This window comes from Penaeus vannamei, chromosome 15, assembly GCF_042767895.1.
Source record: "Penaeus vannamei isolate JL-2024 chromosome 15, ASM4276789v1, whole genome shotgun sequence".
Lineage (NCBI taxonomy): Eukaryota > Metazoa > Arthropoda > Malacostraca > Decapoda > Penaeidae > Penaeus > Penaeus vannamei.
The window spans coordinates 22,193,871-22,205,818 of record NC_091563.1 but is presented as its reverse complement, the minus strand read 5'-3'; the positions used below and the strand labels follow the sequence as shown (position 1 = coordinate 22,205,818).

Genomic DNA, 11,948 nt, shown 5'->3' with positions numbered 1-11,948 from the left:
TGCCTATGGTAACTAACATATTGATACTGCAAGTGCGCAACATTTCAAGGTGGTGCTTCCCTGAGGTGCTGGAGGCGATAAATAACACGCATATCTTTGCATCTTAGCCATTACTCACCAAGATGGTAAGAGGAAGAGGTGATAAGAGGGAGTCACCGCAGGAGGAACAGCTGGATTAGCAACAGCAGCAAGAAAAGCCTGTTGGTGCCATCGGATTGGAGTGGGCATCAATGCATCAGGAGATCACCATGTATGATGAATTGATGAGGAGGCTGGATCACGTGACTCTGAAGTTGCAGGAATATAAGACCAAGAACCAGGAACTCGAAGCTCGTCTGAGGGCGGCCGAAGATCGTGATCGTCCTACAGGCTCGCCGCCACCGCCTGCTCCTCTCCCTATCTTTAACGTGGTTGTGGATAAGGAATCCATACCACCTTTTCGAGGAGATACACCTGCCGCGCAACCTCTTCGCCGCAACCAGGAAGTGGAGGCCTGGATAAGGCATATTGAAAATGTGGCGAAACCAGCAACAGGCGCAACCTTCATCTCGGCTGCGCGAGCATCTTGTAAGGGATGGGCAGACCTTATCATAAACTCCCCTATGTTCGATGGTATTCGTGAGTGGGCCATTTTCAAGACTCCGTTAAGGAGGAAATTTCGTGGCACTTGCTCCTCAACAGATTTCTTTACGATCCTGAACGAGTGCAGGATGACCACCACACAGGAACCACAAGATTCCTTTCAATAGCTAGCAGGGATCGTTTACCAGGGAGTGCGGGATTATCCTGATGTTGTTGGGAATCCTGAGCCTCTTTTGAAGAGGCTCTTCCTACAAGGACTTCCGCTCTGGCTCCGTGAATACCTTGCCATTAACGATGAGCTGCCTCTGGATCGACTCGTACAGGTGTTGCAAGGATGGAGCCACTAGCCGCTCGCTATCCTCCTCGACCTCTTCGAGCTGTAGCCCCTGTAGAAGAGCTGCCTGAACATCGCAGAACTCGCTGGTGCTCATACCATCGAACCTCGCGCCATGATATGAGTGTCGCTATCGCCCGCGTCGTCTTGCCTGTTTTCGGTGCCAACAGGAGGGACACCTGGTGAAGGATTGCCCCTTTCCGCCACCTTCTGACGGAAGCGCCCCTGTCGCCGGAGGAACTACGAGGTGGGGCCAGCCCTTGCAATACCCGAGGTCCAGTGACACGGGAGCCATCGCCCGCAACTCCCTCAACCCTCATCTGCAGCCCCCGTCGAGGACGACCGATGGTGAGGCTGATGATTTCAGGCAAGATAATTAACGCCTTCATAGATACGGGCTCGGAGGCAACGCTTTTGAAACATAGTGCGCAGACTCTGACCGCCCCTTCACGAACTTCTGAACCTCGGAGGCGGCTTCAAGGTGCCTCAGGAGCATCGCTTGCAATCACAGGTGAGCGTGATGTCATATTGCAGATTAATGATAAAAATATAGTTACTCACCGAGTCTGCATTTCCCAGGATATATCTTAATTGGTATTGATCTCATGAAGAGGCTTGACTTCCGCCTCGGCTATGATTCACGAAGCAATAACTCACCTCCGCCTTAGAGGGAAGGCATTTACAGTAAGGTATGTGTACAAGGATTCACTGGAGCTCACAGCAGTCATGACGAAGATGAAGGGTATATCAATGACAGTGCCACCTGCAAGAGCTGCGATAAGATGTTCTGTGAGTTGCCCGCTAGAAAGTGGAAGGTTTGTGCCTATACGTGTTCCTGATGTATTAATTGGAAAACAATTGCTTGTTGAGTGACTTGGATATTCTGTGATCTTGCCACGTGAAGTTATTAAGTCCTCGTCTAAAGAAGCCGTGGTATGGGTTGTTAATCCAGCACTCAATCCAGTCAAGCTGAAAAATGGAATGCACCTGGTCGAACATCATGAGGTTGAGGAAATCTGTGACACACCTGAAGCACCTGGCAATGTTTCATCCATTACAGACACTCCTGTGGCAGCCATACCTACAGGTGCCTTGGAAAAGATTTCTCTCAAACATCTGTCTAATCACCGTAAGTCTCAGGTGTGTAAGGTTCTTGCCCAATACCCACGACTCTTTTCATGTGATAAGTTTGCTACTGGGGAAGTTCCAGACATTGTACATGAGATCCCAACACAAGAGAAGCATCCTTTCTGTCAGCGTCAGTGGCGTCTTCCTGAAGCAGCTAAAAGGCACATTCGTGAGGAGTGTGAACAGATGCTCAAGGCCAGAGTAATTGAACCTTCTTCGCCCTGTGGCTGTCACCTGTAGTCCTTGTGAAGAAAAAGGATGGCATGTTGAGGTTCTGTGTGGACTACAGGAACCTGAATTCTGTTACTATAGCTGACAGCTACCCACTACCCTGGATGGATGAACTTCTGGATGAATTAGGAGGAACTAGTGTAATCACTTTACCTGACTCTCGCTCCGCCTACTGGTCCATCCCGGTGAAGCCTGAAGATCGTCCAAAAATCGCCTTATCAGGTGAGCATCGGCTATACCAATTCCGTCGCATGCCGTTTGGATTATTTACAGCTCCATCTACATTCCAAAGGACGGTCAACCTTATTTTGTCATCTGTTCTAGGTAAGCACACCATTGCATATTTGGATGACATAGATGTGCATAGTGCCACTTTTGAGGAACACATTAAACACTTTAATGAGACTCTGCAATTGTTGGATAAGGCAGGTTTTAAATTAAATCTGGAAAAATGTGATTTTGCCGTGCGTAATTTCAGATTCCTTGGCTACCGCGTCACTCCAAAGGGCTTCCTGCCAGACCCTGAGAAGGTGAAATCCATTGAAGAAATGCTGCCTCCTAAGAATCAGAAAGGGGTACGCAGATTCCTTGGTGTTGCAAAGATTGCAGCACCCCTCACCAGACCAGAAAGGATGTGCGGCTTGAGTGGGGACCAGACCAAAGGGATGCTTTTAGTAAACTGAAAGATCTTCTAATAACTGTTCCAGTTTTAGCCAGACCGGACTTTGACAAAAACTCTGAATTACATACAGATGCATCACAGGTAGCTATAGGTGCATGTCTTATGCAGACTGATGACCAAAATGAGCTTCATCATGTAGCCTACTTCAGCCGCAAACTACGTGGTGCAGAAACCAGGTATAGTGCCACCGACCTCGAAGCACTTGCAGTTGTGGAAAGTGTGAGGCATTTTGATGCTTACTTGTACGGACGACGCTTCACGGTGCTTCACGTCCCCTCATGTATGTATTCTCTAGAAGATGAGCCGCTGGAGCGCAGAACTAGCAGATCATAATTTTCAAATAAAATATAAGCAGGGTCGAATCAATTATGTTCCTGATTTGCTTTCACATGACGTTGCACCCATATCCCTCTCTTCTCCAGATCCTTATACAAGGAGGGTTGAGCAATTGAAAGACCCCTTGTTGCACAAAATTGCAATGTTTTTGGAAGAAAGAGCGGTGCCCCAGCAACGACCGCCAATGCCCCTGGACGAGTTTGAAGGGCATAGGCAGGCGTGCTCCTTTGCAGCATGCACCTGAAGCTGTGCATCCCATGGAGCGTGTCAGTGCTGATTTGGTGGACTTGCACAGCTCTTCGAGTGGGAATCTTACAGTAGTAAGAGCAATAATTGATAATTTCATTACTCTGTTTGGTCCACCACGATTGCTTCAGACTGACGGCGGTCTTGAATTTAATAATGCCCTCTTTCGCAGTGTATGTGAGGACCTGACCGTTCAAACTCACGTTACAACCGCTTTCCATCCACAGGCAAACAGCCTTGTAGAAAGAACGAATCGGGTTGTAAAAGATGCTCTTGCAACATTGGTAGAAGACCAGCCCCTAGACTGGGATCGGTACATACCCCAGGTACATTTTGCCATAAATTCTGCTATCCACAGGGCTATCGGAGATCAGCCCCTTTACTTGCTGACAGGCCAGCCAGGCCATTTCCCGGTTGGTTTGAGCAACCATGTTACAGCAGAAGATGCTCATTGCAAGCTACGTGAGGCCTTAGATGTTGCAAGGAAAGCAGCGCAGGAAGCACTCCGTAAGGATCGTCAGGAATACGCAGCATATCACAACCGTAACCTGAAGCCGCCCTGGTCCTTAGAAGCCGGGTCCCTGGTCCTCTACAAGATAAAGACTATGCAAACAGGACCTGATCGTGCTTTAGGGCCCCGGTGGCAAGGCCCTGCGAAGGTCGTGAAGAAGTTGGGTCCTGTTAATTACGTCGTTCAGGACCTGTCTCCCCCGTTTTCGGAGCGTAATTGCCACGCTAACCAGCTGCGCCCATTTAAGCTGGAGGAGGAGCTGACGTTCCCAGATGCGTCACCATACCATGACCCTGATTATGTCGACCCATGGTTACCTGACGACGCGGAGCCAGGTGCAACGATGTTGCTTTCAGTAATACGTCCATCCCAACATGCACCTCAGTCGTGGTAAGACTGGGTATGGTAAGGTATCATCACTTCACCATCAGAAATTTACATTTATTACATCCTTCCCTGCTGACCACAGCAAAACGTCTGCTTTGTATGGGCTCTCGAGCGAGACTGACGTAGCTCGCACGACGAACTCTGCTCGCCCATATCTAGAACTACCGGAGTGCCCAGGACCACCGCTTCTGTAGTTAGCTGGCCTGAGATCCCGCTTTTATTTTGTAACGTTATTTTTATTTTTTGTATTTGTAATATTTTTATTTGTTTGTAATCCTTTTATTGTTTTAGAGGGAGCAGGCAGCGTTTCTTTTCTTTTCTTTTATTTCCTTTAGTTGTAAGCTTTCGTTTTAAGTATAGTTTTAAGTTTGGTTTTAGTTTAAGGTATTACTTTTAAGTCTCTTTAATTTTTTTCTTTTAGGTTAAGGGTCTTTTTCGAGTTTTAGTTTTTTAAGGTTTAGGTTTACTTAGTTTTAAGGGTTATTTTTAAGTTCCTTTCCTGGTTTTCGTTCTCAGCTTATTATTTCTTTTATTTTTTAGGAGGTCGTGATCCCTCTCTCTGTATATTCCCGGGGTTTGCAATCGTGTACTCGCCTGCCGTCTCTTGCAAAGGATGAATATACTAATCCTCTCTTCTTTCAGATGTGACCTGATGATTTTTGGTGCTTTGACTCGTTAGTCTGTCGACAGTTTGAGTTCCCCTCGACCTGAGCGCCCAGCACATCCAGCACCCTCCCTTTGACGTCATGGCTGCCAGTCTGAGGTCGGCACACGCCCGGCGACCCGTAGGCCTGGCTGGGGAGGCCTTGTGACCTGGCTCGCCACCTGGCGGAGCCTCTCAGCTGTGCTGGCCGCTCAGTGGACGAGGGAGGGTTGTAGTGGACGTGAGGTACCCCCACTAAGCGGGAGTCCAGACTAGACGAGTCCCCTCTTTTCTAGCCAGCACCAGCACCATCTGTGGGGATCGGCGGTAGCCAGCTGCAGTTTTGCGACCCTGGAGCCTTTTATTTTTCGTATTTTTATGTTTCATATATTTTAGCTCCTTTCTCACGGCCTCTAGTTTTATTTTAATTTCTTTTAATTGTGTAAAGTAAACTTCTTTTATTTTCTTTCATTTTTATTTTTTACATATTTTATAAGAGCCTATATAAAGAGCCTGTTTTGCACTAGACTCTCTCTTGGGTTATTGGCTTGGCAGTTCAGTGCTGCTTACGGATCGCCTGGCCTCACTAGCCGTCTCCTCGTGTTGTGTTTCTTCGTTTTACTACAAGAGAGAGAGATGTGTCTCTTTTGTTAAAGATGGCTTGTGATAGCTTTTGTTGGGTGAAAGGAGCATTGCTTGTAGTGTTAGTATAAATGGCAGTTGTGATTGTCTGTTGACGTACTGGATGGAGTTGTAATTTTCTTGAGATGTTGGGTGGCAATTGGGCTGAAGCGCATCTTTCTGCAAATGTTGCACCTAATCTATTGGCTACTTGGAGAGGCTGTGGGTGTATGGAGGACTTTGATTTTTTTTTGCTCCAGATGCTGCACAGTTTACCCCACAATTCTCGGAGGGGTGTGTGGGCGGAGATGTTTTCAAACCAAGTGAACCAGGCTTTGCTTTTGATATCAAGGAGCTCGTGATTGACTAACCTCCTTAGGGCTTTGAAAGATTCATGAATATATGGGGAGTTGTTTTTTTTAAGGTTTCTGAACAAGCACAGTCTGCGCTTTAATTCCCGGACTCGTGTATTGTAAAACCAACTGTCCTAATTCGCATGATATGTGTGATGTACTTTGGGTATCGAGATATCTGCTGCTTCCTTAATAGCAGCAACAAAATCCTGCTCTAATTGGTGAAGGTTATTTGCAGGACTGTATCTCTCTGCCCAGTCCTCTAAGAGCTTAGTGAAGTGTGCCCAGTGAGCTTTGTTTAGGTTCCATCTTGGGACAGGTGGAGGAAGTGGTAGACGTGGTAGCTGTAGAGTAGTGAAGGTAGTTAGGTGGTCTGATGTAAGGTAGGGCTTAAAGGACCAGTCTGTAGTCAATATCAAAGAGTTGGAGAGGATGGTCAAGTCTAAGACTCCTCCTTTGGTATGCGTAGCTTGTTTTGAGTTCAAAAGAGAAACATCTGGGAAGGAATCTAGAAGGAGCTTGACGTGTAGCCCTGCATCATTTGTTTTGTAAGCTGAGGGGGTGGTAGGGTCATTCCAGTTTGGGTGGTGAGCATTGAAGTCGCCTATTATGATGGTTGGTTCATGTGCAGCTAATCCGAACAGTTTATCCATCTCTAATTCGCAAGTAGGATGTGAGGGCCGGTATATATTGAAGAGGAGTAAGTTAGTTTGATTTAGAGAGATCTGAATGCCAAGACATTCGACACGACCTCCGCACTCTGGTGCAGGTGTAATCAGCTAAGTGTGGAGAGAGTTCTGGGTATATATGGATATACCCTTGCTTTGGCCAGGTATATAATAGGAGTGAAAGGCATTGTAATTTTTGATATCACATGTGCTAGTTTCTGAAAGTAGGGTTTCTTGTAGAACAAGGATGTCAAAAGGATCCTCTGCATTGGCTGTCAGAAGGATGGCAAGATTGACTTTTAATCCAAGAATGTTCCATTATAGGATACGTAAGGGTGAAGACGTTGAAGGAGCTGTAGTACTATCCATTTGTGGGGAGTGTTGACGGTGTGTGGGCTGAAAGTTGGTAGTTTGCAAATTCTTTGTGATTGTCGTGAGAGGTAGAGCTGGAGGAGTCTACCGCAGGGATGACCACTGTAGAGGATTGAGATGGCTGCCGCTTGGCCATAGGATTGATTAGTCCTGAAGTTGAAGGTTGTGGTAGAGGTGGGAAGTTGTCAGATGTCAGTGAAGTGTCGTCCATAGATTCCGCGGAAGTAGCAGGAAGAGTGGCTACTTGTGATTCAGTGGATTCTTTTTGCGGTCGAGGGAGGTGTGTCGTCGTGAGTAAGGCAGAAATGACATTGTCCATTAGGAGCTGGAGTATGGAAGGATCCACTGATCTGCCTAGAGCTTGATGACCAAGCTGGATCGTATTAGCTAAGAACTTGTTGATGGCAGAGTCTTGTGAGGTGGGAGATGTCGTTGTGGAGAGAGAGCACCTTGAAGTGCAGCCGGAATTGGCTGAGCAGGTCTAACAGATGTCTGAGGAGTGCTGTGTTGTGGTGAAGGAGGTGGTTGGAGAACGCCAACTGCACTTGGAGCAGTAGAGTTGTGGAGAGGAGTCGGTTGGCGTGGTGGAGGATTACTCCAGTCATAGAGTTTCCTAGAGAAAGTCCTTTGTGCTGGTGGTCCCGCTGGTGGTCTCTCTGATGCGGAGGTGGCTCCTAACCAGCAACGCTCATTGTTTCGTCCTAATAACAAGGTAAACAAGCAGTGCATCCTCACCAACCTTGTCAAGATACACAGTAAGGTCTCAGTGACCTCGCAGATGAATAGTTTACAGTGCTAAATTTAAGGACTTGTATTCTTTTGGACGGAATATTGAAAATCTCAAGCCTTCCTGTTCAAATTTTCCCAAGTTTGCGCATGCGCAGTTGCTTCGTGACGTCACGCTCGACCTCACTGCACGGACCCATAACACCCTCCTGCCCTCCCCCTCTCCCGGCCCCCTGCAGCCCACCGACTCCTCCTGATCCGCCAAGCTCTTTCCCTCGCTTCGTGACGCTCCGCATAATGCCTCCCAACGGCCGCGCCAGCCCTACCGCGTCGCCAGGCATTACTCGCGCCGAAGTCTTGTCACTTCTGGATATCCAAAAGAATGCTCTGTGTGACACACTGGACCACATAGCGCGCTCTAACAACGAGGCCATCGATCGCGTGTTACGCATGAACAACGATGCAACTGCAAAAATCGGCGAACTAACAAAAAGCCTTGAGTTCGCACACCACCAGCTAGAGGATCTTAAACCGATAATTGATAATCTAAAGAGGAATAATGCTGAACTGATCAAGGAGAATGAACAAATAAAGAAGGAAAACAATGAAATGAAAGAGAGGATAGATTACCTCGACGATTATAGTCATAGGAACAATCTACGAATCAGCGGTCTGCCGGAGGACAAGAACGAGACATGGGAAAAGAGCCAGTCTAAGGCAGCCGCCTTCCTCCAGCGTCACTTCCAGCTAACGCCGGAGTTCGAGCGGGTACATCGAGTGGGCACCCTCACAAGGAACGCTGCGCCTCGTGATATTGTGGTGAGGTTCACTCGTTACACGGATCGGGATGCTGTCTTCCAGGACAGGCGAAAACTGGCAAACACGAGGACTGGTGTTTACATCAACGAGGACCTGTGTCGTAATTCACTGGAGATGAGAAAAGCCCAGATGCCAGCCTTACGAGCCGCCAAGAGAGACGGGAAAGTAGCATACTTCAATTACCGCAAGTTGGTAATAAAGGAGAGGCAGAGATCAGTGCGTCCTCGAGAACCCAGTAGACAAACGGCGCCATCGGTTCCTTCCGCTCCCTCATCGCCGCCCGCATCACCATTCATGCAAAGAGCTCCTCATTTCCCGTCTGATTCTGCATGGGGTCAACAGGAGCCTCGAACACCCACGGGCCCACCGCCCTTGCACACAGCCACACTCTTCCTCGAGTGTAACACTAGTGTCCCCCCACCAGGTTTCGCTGACGGAAATGCTAAGTCTACCTATATCTCCAGAGATGCCTCCTCTGCCACGCTTAGTGCCTCCAGTGCCACAGACGTCGACGCCGCCACCACTTTAACAGAAACCTCTGGTGCTTTCCTGGCTAGTACCTCGGTTTCTGTTGCCTCCAATGCAATGGATGCCTCTGGTGCCACGGATGCTGATGCCCCTGGTGCCACACATGATGCCGCTGCCTCCATTGCCACGGATTCTTCTTCCAGTACCATGGCTGCCGGAGCTGTTGGTGCCACGACTGGCGGACTCCCGCCACGTTCTTCGCACACCACGTCAAACCAGCAAACCCACAAACTAGGTACGACACACGACAGTAACGCTGGAATGGCCCTGAGATCGAAGCCCACCGGAACCAGGAAAAAACAGCTGTGAGTGAAAAAGTAGATAATATCGACGTGATATTTATGTAAATATTTCCATTATGGTACTGTTGGACAATCTACCCTTTTATAACATTAATGACGATGATTTAATCTGTCTTCTATCAGATTCACCAAACCCTGTAATTTCATTAGACATTTTAGAAACTCTGAAATATAATAACTTTACATGTGATAACGATGTCGAATTTTCAAATGATGATCCTGACTTATTTATAGAAAATTCGCTCGGGATGACCGATCCATTATGCAACTATGTATTCCCTGGAGCAGCAAATTGTAACTCTCACATCCACAGTAATGCTAAAGAGCATCAAGTCAGCATCTTAAGCCATAACATAAGATCTGCCCCGGAACATCTCGAGACATTACTAGCGGAATGCATAGTTCATAATGGTGAAGCCTTTGACATTGGATTGTGTGAAACCAGACTAAGTAATGATATTCAACATTTATTTGAAATGCCACAATATAATGTTTATTTTAATAACCGGTCTAGGAAAAGCGGTGGTGTGTCTCTGTATGTACATGAGAGACTCAACTCCGTTCTCAGAACTGATCTCACTTACAGTGAAAATACCATTGAATCAGTATTTGCTGAAATTAAAACACCAACAAAGAATTTTCTAGTTGGGGAGATTTATAGAAGGCCAAAAAGTAATATTCATAGCTTCATGGAAAAATTAAGTGATATCCTCACAACTGCATGTTCTGAAAACAAACTATGCATACTTGCTGGAGACTTTAACTTGGATCTTTTAACTTGTTCGACAACCATGCAAGAATTTGTTGGTCTCCTCAATAGCAAATTGTTTTTTTGTGTCACAACGAAGCCAACTAGAGTAACTGCGACATCGGCCACCATTCTCGATCATATCTGGACAAATGAAATCAACAGATCCAAAACTAACGGTATAATTTACTCTGACATAACAGACCATTTTCCCATCTTCTCGTACATTAGCCTTAACAACAACCTAAAATCGAGTGAGACGAAAGTTATTGAATATAGGGAGTTCAGTCCAGCAAATATTGATAAACTCAGAGAGCAGTTATCCCAAGTATCATGGGATCTTGTATATTCAGCATTAAATCCTGAAGTTGCATATGAAAACTTTGAAACTATTATAAGTGCAAGCTTCAATAAGTTTCTCCCTTTAAAATCAAAGATTATAAAAACAAACACATCAACAAACCTTATATCAACAGAGAACTAAAAAACTTAATTAATTATAAAAATAAAGTACAGAGGAAATATGCCAAATGGCCTTTGACCTACGGAGAGGAATATAAAAGGCTCCGTAATTTAGTTACCCGCAGGTTAAGGGAAGCCAAATCTAGATATTTTTCTGAAAAATTGGAAGAAAATGCAAGTAGTAGTAAATCTCAATGGAAGGTTATTAATACAATTTTGAACAGGGGAAAGCAATCGCAAAAAATCACACTAAAAGTCAACAACGTTGAAGTTACCGATGCAACAGAAGTAGCTAACCACTTCAACGAGTATTTCTCTGCTGTTGGATTAGAACTTGCCAGATCAGTTGAACCCTGCAGTCATAATTTTTTAGAATTTCTTGGTGACAGGATTATAACTAATTTCACAACTGAGCAAATTACAGAAGCTGAACTCATTAACATTACAAAAAAATTGAAAAATTCCTCTCCAGGCAAGGATGATATTTCAATGACGATCATCAAATACATCCTTCCAGAAATCATTTTACCTTTATTACATATCATAAACTGCTCACTAGTCTCTGGATTATTCCCTAATAAACTTAAGGTTGCTAAAGTCATACCCATACCAAAGTCAGGAGATAAGCACTTACTTAAAAATTACAGACCAGTCTCAATTTTGCCAGCAATTAGTAAAATACTAGAGAAAATCATTTGTACCAAACTACTGCAGCATCTTGCTGACTCAAATATCATAACACCATGTCAATTTGGCTTCGTAAACAGCAAATCTACAGATATAGCAGTCACTACTTTTACCAATGATGTGTACAGAGCCTTTGACAATCGAGAATTTGTATTAAGCTTATTTTTGGATTTATCCAAGGCCTTTGATACCATTGACCACAACATCTTACTGTCTAAACTGGAACATTATGGAATCAGGAATACGTCTCTCAGTTTGTTTAAATCTTACCTCAGCAATAGAATGCAATATGTTCTCTGTAACAAAAAAGCCTCCTCCATGCAATCTATAACGTATGGCGTACCACAAGGTTCCATTTTGGGCCCGGTTTTATTCCTTTTGTATATCAATGACGTTGTATCCACTAGCTCCTTTTTTAAATTCATACTGTACGCAGATGACAGCAACATTTATGCATCGGGTCCCTCATTACACCATCTCATCACTATGGCTAATGAGGAACTTAAGAAAATACTGAAATGGCTATTAAGCAACAAATTAACTCTAAATACTGAGAAGTCTCATTTCCTCATTTTTAATAGG

General features: G+C 45.5%; 1 protein-coding gene across 1 annotated transcript; it reads left to right on the top strand.

Annotated features, from left to right (window-relative positions):
* The first annotated feature begins 2,307 nt into the window (after nt 1–2,307).
* Nucleotides 2,308–4,883, top strand: LOC138864143 (uncharacterized). The gene is made up of 6 exons (XM_070130193.1): nt 2,308–2,497; nt 2,600–2,949; nt 3,066–3,218; nt 3,449–4,440; nt 4,520–4,627; nt 4,859–4,883. The coding sequence occupies exons 1-6, from the start codon at nt 2,308–2,310 to the stop codon at nt 4,881–4,883; spliced, it is 1,818 nt and encodes a 605-aa protein (XP_069986294.1).
* The last annotated feature ends 7,065 nt before the right edge of the window (nt 4,884–11,948 follow it).

What these genes read in the sequence shown, in the direction of transcription:
- LOC138864143 (XM_070130193.1), top strand. Translation starts at nt 2,308, where the DNA reads ATGTTGAGGTTCTGTGTGGACTACAGGAACCTGAATTCTGTTACTATA. An exon ending in AGACCAAAGGGATGCTTTTA is followed by an intron (nt 2,950 to 3,065) that starts GTAAACTGAAAG and finishes TGTCTTATGCAG; the next exon opens with ACTGATGACCAAAATGAGCT. An exon ending in TGCCCAGGACCACCGCTTCT is followed by an intron (nt 4,628 to 4,858) that starts GTAGTTAGCTGG and finishes TTTTTCTTTTAG; the next exon opens with GTTAAGGGTCTTTTTCGAGT.